General features: G+C 31.1%; 2 protein-coding genes across 9 annotated transcripts in view; one reads left to right on the plus strand and one right to left on the minus strand.

The window, feature by feature from the left end:
- Window positions 1-13,037, plus strand: part of LOC105830507 — a 32,453-nt gene extending 19,416 nt beyond the window's left edge. For 2 of the 5 annotated variants that reach the window (XM_036283769.1, XM_036283770.1), the window contains exons 2-5: window positions 526-683; window positions 2,903-3,568; window positions 4,756-4,906; window positions 10,896-11,210. In XM_036283769.1, coding sequence (XP_036139662.1) covers window positions 3,378-3,568; window positions 4,756-4,906; window positions 10,896-11,210 — 657 coding nt within the window. In that variant the 5' untranslated portion in view covers window positions 526-683; window positions 2,903-3,377. Of the gene's footprint in view, window positions 1-525; window positions 684-2,902; window positions 3,569-4,755; window positions 4,907-10,895 lie in introns of those variants that run through there. The other 3 variants (XM_036283772.1, XM_036283771.1, XM_012669872.3) reach the window with 3 other exon arrangements.
- Window positions 1-27,045, minus strand: part of LOC105834465 (probable beta-hexosaminidase fdl) — a 68,795-nt gene that overhangs the window by 36,579 nt on the left and 5,171 nt on the right. The window contains exon 1 of one of the 4 annotated variants that reach the window (XM_036283768.1): window positions 26,711-27,041. The exons of 2 other annotated variants lie outside the window; for them this stretch is intronic. The gene's annotated coding sequence lies outside the window, so the exon portion shown is untranslated. Of the gene's footprint in view, window positions 1-4,579; window positions 4,752-26,710; window positions 27,042-27,045 lie in introns of those variants that run through there. One more of the 4 variants, XM_036283767.1, reaches the window with a different exon arrangement.

The raw sequence follows: 27,045 nt of genomic DNA on the forward strand, positions 1-27,045 counted from the left end.
TATTCAAATTGATTTTTTCAATTTACATATTTTTATCAATCATTAGTCTTATTATCAATTATCAATCTTATATCATTTAGTGTAATAAAATTGGTAATAGTAAGACTTTGAAAATTCTTGAGATTTTATAAAAATATAATTTAATCGTTATTATAATTCCAAATATATAAACATATTTTTCTAAATCTTCTTTTATGAAAATATAAAAATTCAGAATAAAATTACATTATTATTTACATCAATTGGTTAAAAATTAACATCAGCTGTACCTAATTTTTCAAAGTTGTTATCACAAGACAAGAGATATAATCTGTAAAATAAAGTTTTTATCTTACATTATTCATTTCTTTATTTATTTCAGAATTTGATCATCGGTTAATCAAAATTATAAAATAATTGATGACACACGATTTAAATGCCCAATATGCATTCAGCAATTCTCACCTAGATTTATTCAGGAAATGCGACGTTCATAAATCAATTAAAAAAGAATTACTTTCACAATTAGATGCCGTTTGTTTACAGATCGCACAGATTTGATAACGATTCGGTACGAAATCCTGACAGCTATCGGCCAAGATCGGTTCGGAGTAACAATGACACGCGCGTCTCACGCGCGAGCAAACCTGCCGACGGGTGTCCGTGAAGCCGAGCGGTCGGTCGGGGGAGAGCCCCGGCTCTACGTGAGTATTGTACAGTGAGAAATTCAATTTGGAGCGTTGGAATTCCGCGCAAACCGTGTCGCCCGCGACGGCAGCGCGCGACTCGACTTCGTAAAAAGGCGTTTCGCACGGAATCACACTGTCGGTGACGCGACACGATCCGCGGGATTTTATCAGCTGTAACGGAAGTGCAATGCGAAAGTGTCTTTCGTTTAACGGTTGAAGCGTACCGCTAGACGGAGACAACAATACGGGCGAGAGACGCAGTTGCGATGTCTATCAGTGCTGTTCTGAATCGAATTTGTCGTTTCTTTTCTTTCGCAATTAAATGTCAGTTTAAATGCCTATCATGTCATGTCCAATCATAATACTGCGACATAAAGTAAAGTACAATGTAAGACAACTTTTCTTTATATAAGGTTCTATAGAATGTCTATATAAACTAATAATGAATCAACAATTCTTCGTAACATTTTAATGATTTTAGAATGAATGAAAATTTTGATACAAATATGTCAAGGCTATATTGAAATTTTCAGTAATTTATGTCTACACGTATTATTTATGTATACTAATTTTTTTCATATACATATAATAGCTTAATACAAGTAATATGAATTGTTTTTTATAAATTGGATAATACAATCTAATCAATACTAATTTAGTATTGATAAAATAAAAGTATATAATATTAAAAATAAAAATGAAACATAATTTTTACTATTTATATACTAATAAAAACTGAATCTTGTATGATCCATAGATTGTGTTTACATAGATGACACGTAAAATCTAATAGTTTGCATTATGTACGCGTAATGTTAATTATTTGTATTTTTAGCAAATTTTTCGAATTTAGCGCACGACCTTTTTTAGATAAAAATAAATAAAAAATAAAAATAATTGACTTTTTCTTCAGTTCTGCCGAACAGGCCTAAATGGCAACCTTCCAAGTTCTCTTCAGATGCTACCACAAATCAACTAGCGACGTACGGATTATGCTATTTTTCATCATTTTCGTTAGTTGATAGGTGAAAATAGCTGCCGTACGTGTAATAAGTTTCCATAGTACTGATCTACAGAAACACTCTTGTGTCAATTTTAAATTAAATTTGTCAATACAATGACACTTGATGGATATTAATATCCATAAAAAATATTAAAGTTATTGAATAAAAATATTTTAAGTTGCTTTTATGTATAATAAATTTGTTAGAAATAAACAGGAATAGTTACTTAAGAAAACTCTTAATGCACAGTTGTGCAATAATTTTATTATTATCAAGAGCGTTTCACATAGAAGTTATCTTTATCACTATTTTATCATGCGCGTGTAAAAGTCTCATTCTATCTCTCTCTCGTTCATGATTTTTAAACCTTTCCTATTTGAAATATAGCCTTGACTCTCGTATTTAAATTTCCATTTATTTTAAAAATCATTAAGACGTTACAAAGAATTTATCATTAAAATATTTCTCAGTCAGTTTAAGGAAAGCCTGTGTATATTTAGAAGACAAAGGCGTACGACAATGTGAAACACGCTTGTGAAAAATGATCTAATCTTCAAGATTGTGAAAGGAGTTGTGTGCACTGTCATGAAGTACACTTTGTCCTTACGAAACCTTTCTGCGAGTATATCTCCGTGCAACAGCTATAAACTACTTTTTCGCAGAGAGGATTAATCTATATTATGTTCCCAAGTATAAAATCGATTTATCCGAGTTCCGATTTTATTTACACAGTGATACATATAATAAGTATTCATCTAATCAATACATGCTACAGTATTATATCCATAATATAATGCAACAATTCTAATATTAATATTTAAATTAGAACAAGACAATTACAAAGTAAAAGTTCAAATATTAGTTTCAGTTTAAAGAATTTCTTTCGTTACAGTTATATATAAAAAATCATCTCACGGAAATTTTATATGCAATTGCAATTAAAAATACTGTAAAAAAAAATCATAAAAGTTAAAGATAAATATTCAACTGACGGAAAAATTTTATGTCAAAAATTATGATAAGCAGTAAACGCTAATCAAGGGAAAAGAATTGTTAAAACTTTTTACTATATATTTCATCAAATTGTGTGTGCCATAGTATTTACATTACTTATAAAATAATTCTCTAAAATTTCTTCTTATAATCCAATAGTAGATAATACTATCGTACACATAGTAATTTTTACGTAAAATTTTCTCATACATTTCGTAAAAATACCGATGTTTTCAGGTTTGAAGTGCGATTAGACTACGAGGCTTCCCCCCGAGCGATCCAACCGATCGTAACGCGAAATCGATCGTGCTCGGGGGGGAGGGGGAGGCATGTATTCGGTGGACTTTTCCAACGAGAAGTGTCTGCGGAAACGATAGATTCCTTTTCAAGACCAACGCTGATCAACGGTCAGCAATCTCAGAACTGGGACACGGACGATCGAGATCCTTTTGAGTTTCGTTGGCGATAACGATTGGTAATAGCACGTACGACATATTATTACCGTCGATCTCGAACCACGAGATCACTCTGGCAAGCCTAATAAGCCGAGGCAACCGAGCTGTAGCACTCTGAGAAGCCGAGAAAGAAGAAAGGGAAATAATTAATTTCCCAGCGGCACTAATTAGCCGCGTTCCGATGCCTATTTGCCTAAAAATTGAGAGGGGACGCGATTAGGATCGGCTTTGACTGACAGGACGACGAGGACAGGATAATGCAGAAGATAGCGGTGATGACCGCGACGCAGAAGGCCCACGGCCATCATAACGGCAGCAGCAGCAACGCTTACGGGGATGCAAGTAACGCCTCGTCTGACTATAACGGCTCCTCCTCGACGACCGGTGGCAAGAGTGGCGGCCGCCTCGATACGAATCTGTATGGCAACGTTAACATCCTTCTTGGCGGGTGAGTAACAATCGCGCCGGCCGGACAGACGGTTTGCAAAATATAAACGACAGATATCTCACGGACACGAACACGCCTTAATCCCGACGGTCTTTGAAGAGACGCGTCGTCATCCCTCGCACGGACACACACATACACACATACGTCCTTGGCTCCCTTGATCCTCCTACGGATTGTGCGTCAAATACGTAAACCGTTGCACGTGTACAAGGCACAACAAAAGTGCTCAATTGCTTAGATAGCCGGTGATTGTTTATCGGTTGTTGTGCGGAACAACATAAAAGAATTTGTCAGTCGAAACTTGGTACATTTGATAAATTTGATACCTCTGAGGAGAACTCGCTTTGAACATTGAAATTTTTCCCTTTCCTAAAGATCCCATAGATTTTATAAAAATATCTGATTTAATTAAAAAAATATGAATGTGAAATTTATATTCCACACACAAAAAAAATGTATTCTTAAAAAATGCAAAAGTGCCTTGATTCAAGAATATTTTATATTTAAAATAAAAGTATAAATATTTTTTTAATGAAGAAAATAGTACAATATAAATTAATATAATATATTTTATGAAAACAATTGCAAAAAAATTCACGAATTTCAATATAACAATGTTCCGTAAAAATTAAATTAGTCAAAAAACTTTTCGCAGCAAATATAGAAAAATTCAAAGTACTATTGTTACATTCATGGATAATAAATTTTTAATTATTTTAAGTCGTTTTGTTAGCTACTTGAGTAATGACAAATAAGTGTTAATTAAATAGTTATTATTACAACTGATACTGATGCGTTACACATCAGCAAGATACTTTTGCTTTTTAAATTACCTGTCATAGTAAAATTCTTCGACAAATATGCGAAACGAAGAAAGATGTTATCTTTCGAATCAAACATCTGTCAAAATAGAAGAATGTTTATATTATAAATTCAGTTTTTGATTAAATCGCCATAAAAAAGTTATCCGTTGAAATGCAGCAGATGTTAAAGGTCTTGACTGTTTCATACCTCGCCGCGTTTAAGAATTTCTGCTCCCTTCGGAGGGAAGAAAATCGCTCACTTTTCCACCACAGCCCATCCACTCTTTATGGCAGTCCATGCTCATTTTTCCTCGGAACATACCTCGGGCACCTCCCAGCACAAAAAGCACCGTCTAAACATCATCTATATTGGTTCGCTTTTAGCGCCATGATCAGCGGTGTGATCATGATGGTGGTGCTCATATGCTACTGCTGTCACAAAAACGTCCGGAAGCATCGACCGCAGGAGTATTCGCAGTACTGGAGAGCCGAACCGGACATTCACAGTCTGGAAGTCTTCACCATGGACACGCATGTAAGCAAAAATCTTCGATTATTCTAATCACTAGATATTGTCAGAATTATCTTCGTCAAATACATTACATTCAACGTGTCGAATTTCTCGATAGTCATATATCTCGTCATATAAAATGTCTATTAATTCTGCATCTTGACTCTCATCTTTCGCAAAATCTGTTAATTATCGTTAAGATAGCTAAATCGTATAGTATCGGATTTCACACAATTGTCACAGAAAAATCCATTAATTCACTTTTTTTCTCCGTTTTTTCTTGTATAATACGAGCCTGCCAAAAGCATGGCAACACTGACTGACGTTAGCCGTCAGTAAAATTAGTGTAAATATATCCTGTATTATTATAACAGCCAAATTATAGTAAACATTTTTCAGATATAACAATTTAGATTCTTTTCTTTCAAATCAAAATAATCAGCGACTTTATTATTTTTTTTAATATCTATCTTCTAAATTCTTTAAATAATATATGTATATATGTACAGTTTTTATAAAAAAGATACATAAATTAAAGAAATACAAACTTAAAAATTCACGAAAACCTATTTATATATGTATCAATGTTTAATAACCTATATTTAATTTATTTAATTTTTCACAAAAGTCTGCAACTGACCATTTAAAAAAAAATACTAGCTGTATAAAAAATTGAAATTTATTTCGGAATTTTTATTTGACGATAGAATTACCTTAAATGTGAAATATCATTAAATTAGTAAAAATGTATAAAAATTATTTTAAACATATATTTAAAATAATTTTATATATTTTCTATTTTATATATTTACTCTTTTTCTCAATATTAATGATTTCGATAAATTTTACGATAGAAAAGTCCGTATAAGTAAAACTATTTTTTACAATTTCGAATATTTAAAGCTTTAAAGAATTTGAAGCTGACTGTTTTAAAGCTTTGAAATTTAAAATTAATCGCAAAGATTTAAAACTGCGAAGCTTTATTGAATTCCTTCAAAACTTCAAATATTCGAAGTTGTGAAAATAACAGTTCTATTCGAAACCACTGCTGGTTAAATACATATAAATATTTATAAATATATGTATAAAGTATATATAAAAATATTTAAAATTTTTTTCACATACATGTATGTATGCACAGTAAGTGTAAGAAGTATTTGTTTTTTTTTTATAAGAGAATATTTTTTTAAAACTTTATTCTGTTACAAAGTAAGTGTTAATTAACAATTTAATAATAAATATAATAAATTGTATGTATGTATTAATTTTTGAAAAATTGTTAATTAACGTTTACTTTCTAAGAAAATATTTGCTGTACGAATATCTTTTACATTGTATATATATAATATATATATAATATATAATATACATACATACATATATATACATATATATATATATAATATGCAAAATTTTAATTTTTACCTTATTTTAATAACAACTTTATACTAATTAATTTAAAAATTTTCATAATATCAACTAAAGATAAATTAAAATCCATAAATAATTAATTTTTAAATCCAATTATACAAATTTTTGATCTCCGTAAATTATCAAGAGATGATGGATTGTTATCTGTCACATTTGATCTACGAAAAATCTTTTACATGTATTTTCGATATTAAAAATTCCTATAATGGGATCTCGCTCCAAAATCTCCCGCATTCATCAAAACATCTCTGTCAAAAATATTTTTCGCCGGATCTAAGGCATTTCTGCGTAACGTTATATGAAACTACTTTTAAATCATACCTACTGAGCGCAATGTGCTCACTGCGAGTTATTTATTTCCATCTGCCGACCTTTTACACAACCTCCCGCAGTCGCTCACCTTAATTTGTGGTTACGCCCGCAATTAAATAAAAATTCGCATATCTCGCGGAAACCACGCCCTCACGTTACACGTAAAGGCACGCGAGAGCGAGAACATCGGCTGGAATTGTACGCCGCAATGCGACAACGTGCATATTTCGCACCTTCAGACCTACAGAGACCGTCTCGAATGCGAACAAAGACGTAATACAAGGATAAAAGAAACGAGAAATAAAACGCAATATGCCTGTGTGAAGTTAGCACCGCATCTTTCAAAATTGTAAGTTTTATCAAGAGTACTATTTGCACCCCAAAGAGTACTAGAGTTCCTGATAGGTATTAGCAAGAGTACCGCCGAAATATTTAGAGAAATTGCAATTTGAAAATATGAGGTGCTAACTTCCCGTGGCACCGCAACATGAAAAATATATTGTTTTAAAGATCCTATCTTAAAGTACTCGAAAAGTACTACAGTTCCTGATACATTTTAACAATAGTACCAACCGCCAAATATTATAAAAAAATTGGTGAAATTTGGAGATGGCACCGCAAAATGAAAAAAATATTGTTTTAATGATCCCATCTTAAAGTACTCAAAAAGTACTAGAGTTCCTGATACATTTTAACAATAGTACCAACCGCCAAATGTTTTTAAAAAATTATTGAAATTTGGGGATGGCACCGCAAAATTAAAAAATCATTCTTTTAATGATCCTATCTTAAAGTACTCGAAAAGTACTAGAGTTCCTGATATATTTTAATAATAGTACCAACTAATAAATACTGAAAAAAAAATTTTTTTAAGATTACAGCCTATCTTTCATAAAAGTGGCCGTAACTCCTTTGCCTTTAATTTCACAGCTTTGTGCCTTAATAACTTTCGAAAGTACTCGCTGGGGTGCCAAAAGTACTTCAATCAAAACCCGGAAATTGTAAAAAAATTTCACCTCTCTGGAGGACTAACTGTATCTAAAAGTGACCGTAACTCCTTTGCGTCAAGTTTCACAGCTTTGTGCCTTAATAACTTTCGAAAGTACTCGCTGGGGTGCCAAAAGTACTCCAATCAAAACCCGGAAATTGTAAAAAAATTTCACCTCTCTGGAGGACTGACTGTATCTAAAAGTGGCCGTAACTCCTTTGCGTCAAGTTTCACAGTTTTGTGCCTTAATAACTTTCAAAAGTACTCGCTGGGGTGCCAAAAGTACTTTAGTCAGAACCCGGAAATTGTGAAAAAATTGTTTCTCTTTTGAGGACTTAACATAATTAAAAGTGACCGTAACTTTTTTGTTTTTGATTTTATAGCTTTGTACCTCAACCTTTAAAAGGCCGGCAAATTGTACGTTATATATCAATCTATTTTTTCCAAAAACTTGTATTTATGTATATATATATAAATTTTTTTACAATTTCCAAGTTTTGATTGGAGTACTTTTGGCACCCCAGCGAGTACTTTCGAAAGTCATTAAGGCACAAAGCTGTGAAACTTGACGCAAAGGAGTTACGGTCACTTTTAGATACAGTCAGTTCTCCAGAGAGGTGAAATTTTTTTACAATTTCCGGGTTTTGATTAGAGTACTTTTGGCACCCCAGCGAGTACTTTCAAAAGTTATTAAGGCACAAAGCTGTGAAACTTGACGCAAAGGAGTTACGGTCACTTTTAGATACAGTCAGTCCTCCAGAGAGGTGAAATTTTTTTACAATTTCCGGGTTTTGATTGGAGTACTTTTGGCACCCCAGCGAGTACTTTCAAAAGTTATTAAGGCACAAAGCTGTGAAACTTGACGCAAAAAAGTTACAGCCACTTTTAGATACAGTCAGTCCCTTAAAGAGATAAAATTTTTTTACAATTTCCGGGTTTTAATTGGAGTACTTTTGGCACCCCAGCGAGTACTTTCAAAAGTTATTAAGGCACAAAGCTGTGAAACTTGACGCAAAAAAGTTACGGCCACTTTTAGATACAGTCAGTCCCTTAAAGAGATAAAATTTTTTTACAATTTCCGGGTTTTGATTGGAGTACTTTTGGCACCCCAGCGAGTACTTTCGAAAGTTATTAAGGCACAAAGCTGTGAAACTTGACGCAAAGGAGTTACGGCCACTTTTAGATACAGTCAGTCCCTTAGAGAGATAAAATTTTTTTACAATTTCCGGGTTTTGATTGGAGTACTTTTGGCACCCCAGCGAGTACTTTTGGCACCCGAGCGAGTACTTTCGAAAGTCATTAAGGCACAAAGCTGTGAAACTTGACGCAAAGGAGTTACGGTCACTTTTAGATACAGTCAGTCCTCCAGAGAGGTGAAATTTTTTTACAATTTCCGGGTTTTGATTGGAGTACTTTTGGCACCCCAGCGAGTACTTTCAAAAGTTATTAAGGCACAAAGCTGTGAAACTTGACGCAAAGGAGTTACGGCCACTTTTAGATACAGTCCGTCCCTTAGAGAGATAAAATTTTTTTACAATTTCCGGGTTTTGATTGGAGTACTTTTGGCACCCCAGCGAGTACTTTCGAAAGTCATTAAGGCACAAAGCTGTGAAACTTGACGCAAAGGAGTTACGGTCACTTTTAGATACAGTCAGTCCTCCAGAGAGGTGAAATTTTTTTACAATTTCCGGGTTTTGATTGGAGTACTTTTGGCACCCCAGCGAGTACTTTCAAAAGTTATTAAGGCACAAAGCTGTGAAACTTGACGCAAAAAAGTTACGGCCACTTTTAGATACAGTCAGTCCCTTAAAGAGATAAAATTTTTTTACAATTTCCGGGTTTTGATTGGAGTACTTTTGGCACCCCAGCGAGTACTTTCGAAAGTTATTAAGGCACAAAGCTGTGAAATTAAAGGCAAAGGAGTTACGGCCACTTTTATAAAAGATAGGCTGTAATCTTAAAAAATTTTTTTTTTTCAGTATTTATTAGTTGGTACTATTATTAAAATATATTAGGAACTCTAGTACTTTTCGAGTACTTTAAGATAGGATCATTAAAAGAATGATTTTTTAATTTTGCGGTGCCATCCCCAAATTTCAATAATTTTTTAAAAACATTTGGCGGTTGGTACTATTGTTAAAATGTATCAGGAACTCTAGTACTTTTTGAGTACTTTAAGATGGGATCATTAAAACAATATTTTTTTCATTTTGCGGTGCCATCTCCAAATTTCAATAATTTTTTTATAATATTTGGCGGTTGGTACTATTGTTAAAATGTATCAGGAACTGTAGTACTTTTCGAGTACTTTAAGATAGGATCTTTAAAACAATATATTTTTCATGTTGCGGTGCCACGGGAAGTTAGCACCTCATATTTTCAAATTGCAATTTCTCTAAATATTTCGGCGGTACTCTTGCTAATACCTATCAGGAACTCTAGTACTCTTTGGGGTGCAAATAGTACTCTTGATAAAACTTACAATTTTGAAAGATGCGGTGCTAACTTCACACAGACACGCAATATTACCAATATATAATAAGATACAAAAAAATAAATTAAAAAATGCACGAAAAATTAATGTATGCAATAGATCTATATCTTTCATTAATATTAAGATATAAAAGAGCATGAAAGAAAGCAATAAAAGTACACATATTAAAGGATATATTACACCCATTTCTATAAATTTATTAAATTTAATATTTTAAATAAATTGTAGATATGAAAGTTGTGTTTGTACCATTCTATTTTTACTAAGCATTTTTATAGTTTACTTGTTTACTTACTTTTTGTTATAATACAATTTTAAAAATAACAAAAAACTTGATTTAAATATAAATATTTTAATATTCAAGGTAATTTACATAAAGTTTTATTATGATGTAAATTGTAGAGATTAGTTTTGTGAATAAATAAAATTTACTTTATTATTTATCCGCAGAATAACTATACGTTCAGAATCGCAATAAAATTTGCGTATTTATTTAAAAAATTCAAATTTTTAAAATTAATTTTTAATACATTTTTATTAGAGCATAAATCTATTCTTTATTAAAATAATTTTGCCAATTTTTTTTGTATTACTTTCAAATGTAATATAGAACAATCTATAATTTTTTCATATTTTTTTTTAGTACTTTATATTAAAACAGACATTAATATGTCCTTAAGTGAATTATTGTGATGCATAATTTATTTTAAACTTTATAATCAATATATTTGTTTCTCGTTCCTAATATTTTACCCTATAATTTTAACGATCCTATTTCTCTCTAATAGTGCATCGAGAGATTGGCAATATCTCAGGCCCACCAGGAAGAGGGAGTGCCCACGTCACTTCCGCCGTGTCCCGTGACTTCGGGCCCGCCGCCGGCCTACGAGAGCCTCATCTTCGACCCTCGGGCACTGCCCTCGCCGACCGACAAGAAGGACGAGTCTGACGATCCCGGCAGTATTATCCCGCCCCCGATAAGCAACTTGCCCACCGAGTCGGAAGCCAACAGGATCAACAAGCGGGAGGATATCCCGAGGGACGATCAGGATTTACCTTCCTACGAAGCTGCCCTAAAATTAGAAGCTGATGGCTATGTTTAAAGGACGGATAAAGACCGCCAGAAGTACTTCGATCGCGAATCTTCATTCATGAAAATTTTCAATTTCTCTCCTAGATAAAATCTGAGCTGAGCCCTTGAATATATCCGGGCAAAATTTTTATAATCAACGGTGACAGAGTCGACTCTCTATGAGCGATAGCTGTCACCAGCTGAAGTTAAGTCTCGCAAAAGTGACTATGAAGAGTCGTCGCGCGTTTCGAATAGCGCGAAGAATTGAGATTGTTTTTTAATCGAGGAAATAAAAGAAAAAAGAGATAAACAGCCAAAAAACTTTTCTATATAGATTTGTCAATCAAAGACGAGATTTAAAAGAAATTTTTTATGTAAATTTTTGAAAATTAAGAACTATTTTTCTCTGCGCTTGAATTAAGACACATAAACGGAACACGTATATAATTTTAAAGAGATAAGGAGAAAAAAAATTTTAAACGAGGTTTAATTTTGGTGTTAAGAAGAAAAGCTAAGAAGAAGACATTGCGTGTAATATTAGGAGATATTCTAAAAATTTTGGAATATTATTTCACTCTTGCCTTGTTAAAAGATTCCAAGTAATTCTTAATACTAGAATGATATAATAAGAAGCTACAAAAAATTAAGTGCCTGAACATACATCCTTTTTCGAAACGTGTGTAAACGGAAGACAAGATGAAAGAAAAGCTATGGAGCAATTTTTTGAAAGCACATATTGCTTTTCTTGCCATCTTGTCTAAACAAAACGACACGTGTAAAATCTTCGAGAGAGAGACTTTTCATCGACAAAATGTAATAAGCAAATTTTCAGAAGATATAATACCTCGACTTTTCTATTTTTTTCAATGATCTCTATGATTAAATACGTCTGCAGTAATATTATGTTAAATATAAAAGAGAGTGCGGTAAGAAAAGAATTTTCTCTTATAGGTTACCCTCAAAATCATGGTAATCATCATGAGACAACAAGGAATTTTACTATAATTTTACTAAAATTTAATGAAAACGTGGTAAAATTCTTCGACGTTTATGTTATCCCACGATTATCATAATTTTAAGAATAAGTTCTAAAAGAAAATTCTGTCTAGAAATATAATATGTATATATGTGTATGTACATATGTATGTTCATACACACGCATACGTATATATACATATACAGATTTTAAATATAGAATGCGCCGAAATGTAGCACAGCTAGGTTAATTCAGTATGAAAAAAAAAGAAAAAAACAGTACGATAACGCAGTTACAGGCAATGAACAGAAAGACCCAATTTCCCAGGTAATTATATTTTATAGATGTTAAGAAACGGAATACTTGACGGTATATTTTTCTCGGTCGGTCATTAGTTTAAGAGAGCAAGAACGGACGTAAGAGCGAACAAGCGGCACCGTTAAATTACAGTTTCCGTTTGAATAAACAATGCGCATCGCTATAACGTAAAGGACTTACTTCGCGTAATGGGCGCACGACATTTCGCAAAATTTATGCGCGTTTTCGCTAGGAAAACGCTTCAAAACGCTACCATTTTACGTAGAACTCTCCTCTGTACGATTGATAAATATGTAAATAAATAGCTGTGCATTCAATATACATTTTTAAGCGTGCACCGGCAACAGCCGCAATGACGATTTATCGTTACGTCGACCGCATGAATATTAAACAGTAAGTATTATCGATGAAATTGTGCCTGAAACTCGAAAGCAGATACATCAATTTGATTCAGTTGCAAATATGTACGATTTTACACTCGATGAATGCGCGAGTAAGAACTTTTTCCACCAATCACGATTGTACATGTATATAGAAAAATATCAGTTCTATTGCTAAGAAAAACGATGACTCCTCAATTTATTTCTCTTCTTTCTCATCACGTACTAAAAAATATTCACGTACTAAAAAAAGAAATATAAAGGAAAAAAAGAATACTCTTTCGAAGTATATTACAAAATTCTTATCGAACAAAAGTCAGAATAATAAGCAAATCAAATTTTTGTTTTACTTTGATATCCTTGATCGAATATTAAACTTATTATAGAATTCAGTAGACTTTAATTAAGATGCTAATGATAAACTTGTAATAGATTTGTAGATATATAAAATACTTAAAACAAATAATATTTACTTAATTCGAGTAATTTTTAGTACATATCTCTCTGTATGCTGTAACAATAAAATAATAATAACAATAATTTACATCAATAATTATATCAATTAAGTTGTTAAAAGAGATATCATATAGTTAAATAATAATAATAATCGTTACGTTTGGTCTCTCCATGTGTATATTTACGACCAACTCTTCATCTGGTTGGATTACATGCAAATACTTAATTACGACTGCAATAACAATTAGTCGCAACAAGAGATCCTCCGAGAAAAAACGATAACCTTGTGTCGAACAGAAAAAATGTTTGCTCAAAATGTATCTTATCAGGCAAGTGTTTTATCAAACTGATTAAAACATACGATAAAATGTGATGCTTTTGCCAAGACCTGGATATTTTAAGAAGTACGAAGCAGCAAAACAAATTATGCGATAAAAACCTTAATTGAGTAGATCCAACGAGTGATCTATTAGCGTTTACAATTATTTATAAAATCTATTTTCAATAACATCCATTATTATTTATATACTGCTAAAAATATGGTCTAAAGAGGTTAAATAGCTCCAATTGATATATTAGTCGTACAAAATAGCCAGTGTAATCCTGAAATAATTGCGTTTTACAGAATGTGCACGGCAATATTATATAAAAGAATGAGATCTCGCAAATCCATTATTCATTTTCATTTTCTCAGAAATGGAACTGCAGAATAAACTCGATTTATTTTTAACATTATTTTCACTGTTTGTACTTAAAATACTTAAAGTAATAAAAAATTAATTATTAATATCTATTGCCAAGAAGTGACCCTGTAGACGTTAGTTCATTTATATGTCATCTTGATCATAGAAATTGATATAAGCGATAAGACTATGACAAAACAAAATGCACATACGCATACTCGTTGATAAAACACCGCGATACGTAGTCGTGACGAAGCGTCGTAAATTGTAATTCAACGATGATGACTGCGATGCATCAATAACGAGCAATCTAAAAGCGTAGTTACACGCTATTGCATTGTCGGTGTAATTTATTTGGCATCCATATATGTATAAAAAGTTATACTAAAAGAACTAGCAAACGCAAAATGCTAAGCGTTATAAAATAGAAATAATATTTTATATATATTTAAGCTTTTTTTTATTCGTTATTCCTCAATGTAATAATTCAATAATTTGCAAATACTTTAAAAATATACAAAAATATAAACCTTTCTTCAATTAATAAAATTAAATAAATAATATATATTTATAAAAATAAAATGAATATATGTTAAAATATAATTCCAATATTAATTGATTTAATAACAAAATATCTATTATGATTATCTTTTTATATTTATTATAATAATAGAATTTTTGCGCAAATTTTGTAAAAAAATTCCCCGAAAATACAATCCCAGATTTTTCAAGAATTTAAAAAGATTACAAGTTAGACTTTTAATACTTTTTAAAACTTTTAAAACTTTTAATGCAGCTTTAAAATAAATATATTTTATTATATTTTTAAATATTTTTCTTAATTATACAAGCATAAAGAAAAGCTACTTGAATTTTAAATATTAAATTTAAGAAAAAAGAAATATAAACTAAATATGGTGTGTAACGATCTATCTACAATGCACAATAAATCTCACCGGAAGTACAGAAATCGAAAGATGATTAAACACAGCTAGTCATCTAAAACGATATGATTGTCACGAATATTTTTACAAAAATTCGAGTTACATAAGAAAAATACACAAATGTGTATGGCATATTTAGTATTAATCCATTTGGCAATATTAAGAAAAATAATAAAAAATAATCAATTTTATCAGAAAAAGAATAGAATCTTATAAAAATCCATGCTTTTTAAAAACAAAAAATAAATTCCTTGAAAATTTCAGGTTTTCTCGGTTTTTCCCGATAAACAGTCCATAATGTAAGATATTATATTATAATTTATCCTCTTGAGCGTATTATCTAACAGTTAATAATTAAAAAAATATAAATCGTAAAAGTATAAACTACGACTTAAAAAAAATATGATGCAATCAAGTGTAATACTAAGGATAAAACAGCAAACTGCTAATCTTTGAAAATCAAGGACGAAAAACGGATACGTCGACGACATAAAATCATATACCATGACGCGAATAAGAAAAGTGTAAATTGCATGATCCATACGTATGCGATCACTTCATCGTCATGTTAAGTTTACTGCAAAATAATAAATTTCTCGTTATTGACAATATCTAAACTGCGAAATCCGGCATTATACCGCAGTTTAAGTTCGCACTAGAAATGTGAATCAAGCATTTGTGAGGTCAAATCGAATCGAATTTTCATGTTCGAAAATAGAATCTGAAATTTTTACGTCGAATTGCATCGAATTTCTTTGATGCAAATCAAATTTTCCCGGATTTAATTTACATGCAAATTTAAATATAATAAAGTATTCAATGACGCTGCAAATTTTTTTTAACAGATGAGAAAATTACTCGCAAGAATTTAAAACAATTACAAAAAATAAAATGTTAAATAAAAATAATAGATATCAGATAAGTGTATAAAATTATACTAATATAAAATTGTACTATAAATGAGCCTTGAATTACATATCTTGCAAATTAAAATGTAACTATCAAAATAATATAAATATTTTAATGCACTTTATTAGGAAAATCTAACAAAACAATTTTAAATTCTAAATTTCATAGAATTATGATGCAAGTCTAAAATATTAAAACAAATTTATGAAAACGATTGTCTATCAAATAGGGTAAACTCAGATATAATGGCCAGTTTTTTTTAATGCAAAAAATACTTTTATTTTTAATATTTTTTAATATCCAGCGTTTAGTATATTACTTTACTGAAGCTTTGACGCTATCGACATTAAAGAGAAAAGACTTAACAAAAATTTTATATCATCAAAATATGAAACATAAACATTGGCCATAATTATTATAGGACAGTTGGCCATACATATTTTATGTACTTAACTTATAAAATATAATTTATAAAATATTAAAAAATCTTATAACATATTTATTACATAATTAGTTTTGCATACATATTATGACATACTTAATTTAACGAACACATAAAAAACTTTGCAAACAGTTAAAATTAAAATCGTGATTTAATATTCACAATATTGTTATTTCGGATAGTATACATATAAAGTAACACATAAAGTAAATATCGATTATCTTTGAAAATTATTTCAAGAACACATTTTTTAGTAATTATTGAAGAAATTATAGCCATTGACCATATATTTTCTCCGTATGACTATCTTATTTTAATTTACCCTACACAAACTTTTATATATAGTTTATCAGATTTGAAAACAATAAAAATTTTGGAATTCAACAAATAAGTATACACGAAAATTGGTACGCGCTGATACAAGATCGATTTAAAATTCTCGAATTCGAATTTAAACCTTTCAGATTCGAAAACGATTCAAATCTACTGTAATTCGACTCGATTCAAATTCGAACTTCAACTATATTCGCTTACGCCTCCAGCTCGCACGTAATTAGCACCCTTGTCACGTTAGCGGCCTTCGCGAGATTGAGCCAAACAGAAAATAATTTCCGCTCCGCGGCCTGATTGCGGACCCCGCGGCGGAATCCGAGATTTCCCGTAACGAGTTCGTATGGAAATTTCAAATTGCTAACGATATACCTACGACACGTACGCTACGTGTCCGGGTACGCGGTATGCGTATTGTCCGGATGTGCCGTAATTAGATTAGATTTACACAGAATAACTCGCGTGTTTACATTTCCCAACGGTCTAACGCAGGAGAACCGTGCCACTCGGTCCGTTATCAATTTAGTTAGTCACACGACAGCATGTATAGCGTTGCCACAGATAAGCCGATATATATTGTAGTGTATGTAATCCTCTTTTATATTGCATAACGCCGTTACGATATACCCTAAAGAAAGATAGACGCGTAATGTAATATGAGATAACATTATTTCACGCTAATTTAAAATGTATTTTAAGAACTGACAGAGAAAGAAGAGAGGGAGGAGGAGAAGGACACTGAATTTGCTTAAAAACGTTCGTTCGATAATTGGATAACTGGATTAGAAATTAGATGACAACATAAATTAGATTAAAAGTTTCTCTAAGCGATGCATATTAATGCAAGCTTATAAAGCCCGTCGTAAAGTTTCGCATGCGATCTTGGAAACCTTAAGTTTCCTCTAAATTTTTGCAAATTTAATTATCGGGAGGAAAATTTTGAATCTTCTCAACGTTGGCGAGTTTAGCTGTTGCACCTGATAATGAAAACTGTATCGAGGGGCGGAAATGAGCAACAAAAGAGGAATAGAATAAACGCGCGATGCTGGCCAGATAGTTTCTTGGAGAGAAGTCTTGGGAAGAACATCGCCTTCTGGGATGCCTCGCGAAATACGCTATCGTGCAACCTTCCGGCTTGACTTCATTAAGTTTCAATCGCCCATTAAATGTATCGATGTTGCATGCTTTACTTATACATGTGTACATTATTTAGCAATCGTTCGGCGATCGCTCTAACAAAAACAGCATTTCGCCTCGTAATAATTGACGAGCGTCAAATAAATAATTAATAATAGACGTATTGATCTGCGGAATTTTAAAAAGTGCGCCAAAAGAATCGGCACAATTGCAGTCAACGTAAAATAATCAATGGCTCGGACAAGGTGATAAAGTCATAAATACTAACAACGTATGTAATTTGTTTCATCGTTCTTAATTAAAGCGACCTTTACTTCGATATCCGGGTCAGAGATGACGATCGTGATGTTCATTGACAAACAGAACCGCTTTTTAACCGCTTCCAAAAGCTATGATCAATATCAAAATGCGACAAATTAAACTTTAATTATAATTTAGACAGGGATCCAAACCCTAAAGAATATATTTAAATTCAATTACGATTACGATTAAAAAAATTAAACCCAAGTGTGTAGTTTATTTACACACTTTAAGTTATAGCAATATCATAAGTTGCATAAAACCAATATTACGATTATAAGAATTTCAATATAGTTTAAACAGACTATAATTTATATTGTTGAATAATTATAAAAATATGGCTGGGTCCAAAAATAACTATAAATTATAGTGATATTATGCAATTATTTACCGCAACTATTTTTTTCTATCAGTGAAATCTCAAAAATAATATTAATAGTAATTAATATCAATTAATAATAATAATTAACAATATACATTCAATAGTGTGCTAATAACAGTAATAAGTAGTTTATGATAATTACTGATATACACATTTTGGTGACAATTACAAGTGCTAAAGGCGGTATAATTCATAAATACGAGCAATGTGTTGTGTTGCTAAATAAAGTTAATGTCACTCAGCTCACCTTTTAAAAAGCATTATCTATGCCACACACGAACTGTTTTCCAATCACCATTACAATTACAATAAACGATGATACGTGTAATAAGTATACGTCATATGCCAAATACAAACGTGTGTGCTATCGTTTCGTCGGTGTTATTAATTCGTACAGTGGAACAAGATAGCACACGTGTTAACATAAGGCGATCTTACAAGGTGTGATTTAACACAACACAATGTGCAAGGATGTGTGGTTATCCGCAAACGATTATCTCATATGACCGGAGATAGCGACGCGAGAGAAAGAATTCGCGGTGTTTGCATAACAGTGCGAATGGAAAATGTAGGTGACAGCAAAAAAGAGACTAGCGTGAATTGAACAAACTAAACTGAACAAACCGACAAGTGATATCTCTCGGACAATAAATTCAATGATTAACGATCGATTTATTACGATTTTAACTTCATTAGGATAATAGATTCGAGTCCTCGCTGTTGCGTGCGCTGTAGTATGCAGGATATTAATTCGTTTGCTTAATATATTCCTCGAAAGATCATTCGGTCCATGTATAATTATTAAATTAATATAAATTATATTACAAAAGCATAATTAAAATGACAAAGTAAGTGGAATAATGCGAATTCTTCAAAGTTTAAATAACCGTAATACGCGTAAAATATATTTATCGGTTTGACTGCACACGTTTTCCCAGATATTATTATAAATACAAATATAATTTAATGAATAAGAATCAAAAGATACGGAAATTAAAATGTAAATAATATAAAACGTAATTACAAGTTATAATTATTACATGAAATCGTCAATATACAATGCGGAGGCTATTATGACAGATAGAAACGACGCATGTGCGTATTCCTGGTGTGACATATGTTGATAGTAGGCATCTAAACAATCGCGGATTAACCTGCTTAGCACGGTAACCGTATTTACAAGTTTACAAATATACACATCGAGAGGATCTTGAGAGTCTTCCACGGTTTGACACGGTTTGTTTAATAGGATTTTTTTTCAGGCAAAAACGGCTTCCTCTAACAGATTGCGCCTTGTATTTATATGTAACTTACATATACGTTTTTGAAGTACGATCATATACAAGCATTACACGAAATTCAGCTTTTCTTTTGAAAACGTAAAGTGCGGAAATATTTTTCCACAATGTTTTCACACAACTGCAAATTATTGCAACCGTTACAGCAGTTTATTATTACAAATTAAAGGAAAGCCAATACTAGTATAACCCTCCCAAAAACAAAAAATATATATACATATTATTAACTTAGTTTATTAATTTATTTTATAAGTTAAATTAATTCTCCACAAATTTTGCTATTGCTGCCTACTATGCTAGTTCTGGAACCCAATTCTCAAACATTTATTTTTGGTTATATGTTGTAAAAACATTAATTATTAAAACAAAATATAAAACAATTATATTACAAAAATCACTTTATTATCTGATAGAACATTTTCTAGTTTACGTTTGTTTTCAAAGTTTTATTTTTAGCTTTTGTTAAAAAAAACATTCAAACAAAGTGATATATTAATGTTGATGACTTTTCTCTATATATGTTAATATTTTACACAGACAGAATACATATCGGCGCGGTGTTATAAAAAATAATTAGATTCTATATCTCAACTATATCCAATATAATAGTTGTTGCTGATCAACTATTGAATATAGTTTAATGATAAGAACACACATATTTTTAGCTATTGTATATAATAATAATAATTTTATTTTTATTATTGCATTAATAGTTACGTAAAAAAATAAGAGTCCAAATTTTAAGAGTCCTTCAGTTTAAAAAAGTTAAGCAAAGTCAAATGTAATTTTTTATTTATATATTATTTTTTGATATAACAGCTTTTGATATTGCCATCCTTAAAAAATAAATACTGAATAAAATTTAAGCAATAAAAATGATAATTTGTTAATTAAAAATATTTTCTCTGTAATACTTATAAATATTGATGTAAAAAATATTGACAAAAATTTGTAATAATTATTTATAATAATTAATATTAATTAAAATACTCATAAGTGTAATAACAACGATATTGTCTTTTGAACTTTTTCACTAATATATCATATTTAACAAAAAAATGTATAATTTGTGATGTATATTTCTTAAAATTTATATTTCTTAAAATACAATAAAACTTTATTTCTTTAATTCCGAAATATTTTCTCCATTTTTTAATAAAAAATTTTATACAATGTAAAAAACTGGAGAACATCTTATAACACGTAACTATTAATATTAATTATTTTTCTCGTATATTCAGATCTGTTGACATTGGAAAAGTGAGAAGGCAAACGTAAGTCTCATTTGCATGATACAAGAACCATCGAGCAGAATGAGAAGTGAATACCAATGACAATTTTCTTCGTACTCGCAAACGATTGTACTACTCATGACACATCCAATTAACACATTTCCAACAGCTTCACGCCTTTTCAACATAAGCCGAGCGCAAACACAGCATCGTCGATTTCTTCGATATTTACGGAAATTATCTTATCGTCTTATCAAAGGCGCACACCTTGCAAAATCACCTTGTAACATCTCTTTACGGAACTATTCTATAAATATGAACTTCGAGGACGAAGTGTCAGCGACGAAGTCACGGCAAAAGGAGAGCCATTAGCGGCGATCGATTAATAACGGCTGCGACTTCGTTAAAGTCGAGATTCGTGCACGATTAATATTCGGAACCCCCCCCCCAGGAGTTCGCTTTTATCACGACAGACGATTTAATCCCCGTAGAACCTCTTCGCTCTTAAAGAATGAACATAAAAGATAATGATACATAATAAAAAACAACGGTTGTAAAACTGCACGTGGCGCGTGCGAAAACGACGTATTTATGTTAACGTCGCATCGATAGAGAAACAAATGCTTCATCAAACTCTATTGTTATCGCGTATACATGAAAGCGCATATATGTAATGGTAAATCTCGCCGATAATTTGTAAAATGATGCGTGCTATCTATTACCGATAAGAATAAATCAGAAAATCAATGGATCAATATGGAGAACGGAGCCGATTAAAAACTCCTCCGCTGTCGGTGACAATGTCACAATGACACTCGCTTTTATTTCATGATAAGTCGATCGATATAGCTGTTCCGCGATATAATTACAAAACCGATCCAATAAAATTAGCTGCGCGAATATAATTGACACAAGATTTCGCGATTATACATGTGCTGCATTTCTACCAAGTATTTATAATGGTATTTTTTATTATATGGTGTATAATAAATAATGAAATAAACTAGCACCGGAAAGACCTTTATTAATTAGCAAGATCAATTTAACAAAATCAAATCAGATCTATTGGAATATTTAGCACTTATTTTGTACTAAATTGTGTTATTAAAGATAATTTTGTACTATGTGCCATGTTGAGAAAAAAACTGTGATTCTGCTAGCTTAATATAAGTTGTATTAGCAAAACTATTTCAAAACAAACAAAATCAGAAATTAACAGATTAAATTTGTATTAATTTGTACGAAGAACAAGCTTGTAAAAATACGAAGTTTGTATTATATGTTACTTTCAAACTGTGACGCTGCTAATTTGATATATTAAATTGGCAGGACTTCAAAATAAAAAAGAAAAGAAAAAATACATAAATAAACAAAACTAAATTTCTAATAATTTATTAATTGTGAATGATTTATTGATTGCTATAAAAGTAAGTTAACGTTTTATATTACTTCTCATTAAAATGATTTTATTAGTATTTAGTAATAAAATGATGGGATTACACAAAAGAGGTAACTTTACTAGATTAAAACTAATAAAATTCTCATTTTATAATGATAAGAAGAAATATAAAATATTAAATTACTTTTAATAATATATAAAGTATAATAGTATAAGTTCACCTCTATTCATTTTTTTCTTTAGATTTCCTTTTTTTTACATTTTGGAATTATCGATTATTAGCAAACTAACTTCAATTTTCGATTTCCTTTGATTCTATATTTTATATTTTATTGTATATTTTAGTACGTCTTAAATTAAAATGTAGCGCGAGTATAATTTGTGTGCTTCCGTTCTAGATAAAAAATTTTCTCGGTGAAAAAATCAAAGAAGAAAAAGATTTATAGTGAATGGGCACTTTGAAAAGTCAATAATTTTTTACAGTAATAGTCACGTGGTTACGGATTAATTTCCGTAGTAGTAAAATGCGGAAAGTTGTTAGACCATTGCATCACGATCACTCTTATTTACATAGAAATTACTCTCTTAGTTCCCATTGCAAGCTATCATATGATACAATCAAATGTATTTTAATCCGGAAATATAATTTCAAAAGATTTAAATATTTTATTTATTCGATTACAATTAATAAAATATTATATATTAATTTTTAATATCATTAGAATATTTGGAAGCACATAGCAATGATTTTAATAAAAATATAACAAAGGTATCAAGGAATAAATAACTATTAAGCTACGATTAAAATAGAAATTTTGATGGATTAAAAAATGTAAATAGATAAAGAAATTTTATCTTCATTTGACCAATGTTAAAAATATAATTAAAGGTAGTTAATAGAATGATTGACTTAAATCAATTACTTAGTATACTATATTAAAAGTTAAAAAAACCTATCAAAAAATATTGTGGAAAAAGAATTATCGTTTTTCTAAAGATAATTTTATACTATATATATCATGTCTTTTCCCAAGTGTTCTGAGATACAATTAAATAACAAGAGTTTACCGTATTATTTAAATTAAAATCTTATATTTTTGTTTAAAATTTTTTAAATGAAAACTATAATATCAAAATTTTAGTAATAAAAAATTCCATTAAACTTTCAAAAGATTTAGTAACAAACCGACCTATAAATCTGTTATTCAAATATTTTCTCTATGAAATATGTGCATAAAAATCAAAATTGAATTTTTTTCTACATTCTTCAAAATTCAATACAATTTGATTCAAAGATTTTCTTTCTAACTTTTATTCTTATTAAACATTTTTATTTGACATTTCTTTCTGATTAAAATTCTTTATGTTAAAGTATTTTATTTTATGTTATAAAAAAGCAACATAACTTTTAAAAAATGTAAATAAGCTAAACAAATTTTACTTTAAAAATAGATAACTGTTAAATGTATGTGTATTGATATAAAAATAACACAAACTTCATTTCTTTATAGATAATCATCAGATAGACAAATAAATTAATATTTATTTGTCAATTAAATTAATGTAAAATATGAAAGAAATATTGGTTTTTATGTAAGGTTATTAACTTTTTAACATTATTATTAACTTTTAATTTTTTAACTAGCTAACTACTTCTGAATAAAAGAGAAAAAACAAGTTGACGGTGCTAATTACACTAATTGCGCAAAAGTACATAATTAAATTAAACAAAAATCAAAATAAAAAATCGTCAATAGCAAGATCAAAAATATCAAGATACTTCATTCTTAATCCTCTGCTTAGACAAAATAAAGAAAAATAATTAGCGAATCAAGGCATTATATGATGAATGTTAAACTATCAAGATAATTATAAGATATATTAAATAAAATCAGCCGAAAATTTGCAAAATGTTCAAGTTTTTTTTATTCATCTACCTTATCTATTTACTCATCAAAATTTTTCTAACATCATCGTTTACTATTTACATTCGTGGAAGTAGTAAATTCTATTGCATTCTATTTACATTCGGTAATTTCAATTTTCATGGACACTCGTTTCGAGCATTCTAACGTTCTGTAAAAAAATATTCTATTGTATGTGTGTGTGTGTGTGTGTGTGTGTGTGTGTGTGTGTGTGTGTGTGTGTGCGTTCAGAGAGAAATCCAACCAGATACGCTTCGCAAATTGCTCGCCAATTATCCCGGTTCTTTCGTACCGTCTCGAGATGGATCGATCTACGAGCGAACGCACGCTCGTTTCCGTCGAGCCTCGCGCGTACGCCGCGATGCATTACGAACAGGAATGAATGTAACGATTTCGCGACAAGAGAGAGAGAGAGAGAGAGAGAGAGAACGGAGAAGGAAACGAACAAAACGGATCTCATACTCCGGGTATGTTTTCGGAATTTCGCGCCTCTGTTTTCGCGTTTGTATGCAAGCAAAACGATTAGGGATGAGACCAACAGTTCAATATCCTGAAAAGATTCGAGTCAAGCCCAATAAATCGATCATTTCATTTTCCAAGATTCTGAGTAATATTCGTGAAAAATAATATTTCGTACAATGTTAGGCAATCGATTCCTAGTTGCTTTCGAATTTCAGAATGAGTAGATATTGGCGAGAATTTGACATACACTTATAAGAATCTTTTACTAATACTAAAACTCTATAGATGTATATAGAAACAAATTTTGCATAAAATTTACCATCGTAAGATTAACATGGACTTGGAAGAATGTTATTATAATTTTAGTACAATTTAATAAAACTATTTTATGACATGAAATAATTTGGTTCAATTTTACAGAATTTTAGTAATTCTACAACATTAAGCAAATCTTTTAAATAAAATTTTGTAATATAAAAGTTTATAAAACGGTTTTTTGTAATTTAGTAAAATTATAATAAAATTCTTCAAAGAGTCCATATTGTCATATACAGTAAAAAACATTTTGTATTTATGTTAAAACCGATCCTTGTTAAAATTTTTATGTTAAAATTTAATACGTTTGTTTGTTACTTTAACATATTGCTGCTGTGTGTTAATTCAAGTACAGTATTAAATTATTAAAATACCTGAGAAAAAGTGTAAAAGCAACACAATGTGCACGTGTTTTTAATTTTAAATAATAAATATGTTCCTTATTATCAGTAACAGAATTTATCTGTTAAAATTGACTGAATAATGTTGAATTTTTATAATATAAGATTAGAATATAAGATATAAGATTCTATAATATAAGAGTGACTATTATTTTTCAATGCGATCTCGTGATATATGTATATGTTACATTAACATTATAATAGTATTAAAGTAATATGTTATATGTATTACTTTAACATAATTTTCTCATTAAATTGTCATATAAAAATTATTTTAAATCATAAAATTTACATTTATTCTTATGTTAAAATATAACATAGTATTTATATTGCTACTTAACATATGCTTAATATATTGAATTAACAGAAAAATTTCTGTGGACTGTTTGCGACATGCAATATGTGAGATTTAAACACAAATTTTTCAACTGTGTAGAAAACATTTAATTTCAATCAAGTAACATTCTTGTTTATCGAGTTACTCATCGAACGGTTTTCGTCCAGATTCAAGTCTACTTAAAAGAAACGCTCTCATTCTTGATTACAATGAAAAAACAGTTAATTTAATTAAATTGTCCAATTAAATTAAATTTTGTCTATTCAAGTATTTATATATGTATTTCACTTAACTATATAAAGACTTGAATTGAAAATTGTGCATTTAAGTTAAATGCATAAATTATTGAACTAACAAAATTATAATTTTATTAGAAAACTTTGTCAAATCAACAATAATTTTTTCTCAGTGTAGAGCTCGAAATTATGAATGTTTCTTCAACATTACGTGAAGTCTCGCTTCGAAACTCAGAGATAACACTGAGAGAAACGCGTCGTTAAGAGGAAGGTACGGCTTAGATCCGCTTTGATTTGAATTTAAAAAATTCACAAGTTATCATAACATTTTATCGCGGCTAGCTGTCAGTCGTCGCCAATACGACAGCGAGGCGAGCGGGGAAAGCGAGATTCTCTCCTGTAATCCCGACGTCGACACGCGATTACGCGCGAGGCGCGTAACTCGAAACACGACGGGACAAGGAGCGGAATCCCCGCGGCGGCGAAGGGACGCGTCCCTTTTCCCTCGCCGGCACATAGACACGTACACGCGCGCGCCCGCGCGCGCGAACAGCTGACGGAAATAACAAACGCGACGCGCGCGGATGGACAATCGGCACGGACAGGCGGTGACGGCGACTCCCTCGGAACGTTACCCTCGATTGTTGGTTTAATTAAATAATTACTCACCGACTCCTCGCCACCGCTGCCGACGTGCGGAGAAGCGCGAGAAATCGACGGCAACTCTCCGTCGACGGATACCCCGCGTGCCAGCTTCAATCACGGTGACGCGCACGTTTACGGGGCGCGCGTAAACACGACACCTGGACAGCGCGAACAAAGGCGAGCGCGGTTCGGAAGCGTCGTTTTCTCCAGATCGCGGATCGCGGTGAGGGGAGGAGCGGCGGGAAAGGAAAGCTGGACCACGGCCGACGCCGCGAGGCGAGCCGGACCGTGTCCGGGCCAGCCAGCGCGAGCTACGCGAGTACGGTGGCCAGCACGCGTGTAAAACCTGACTGTTACTC

The sequence above is a fragment of the Monomorium pharaonis genome, chromosome 3 (assembly GCF_013373865.1).
Source record: "Monomorium pharaonis isolate MP-MQ-018 chromosome 3, ASM1337386v2, whole genome shotgun sequence".
Classification (NCBI taxonomy): domain Eukaryota; kingdom Metazoa; phylum Arthropoda; class Insecta; order Hymenoptera; family Formicidae; genus Monomorium; species Monomorium pharaonis.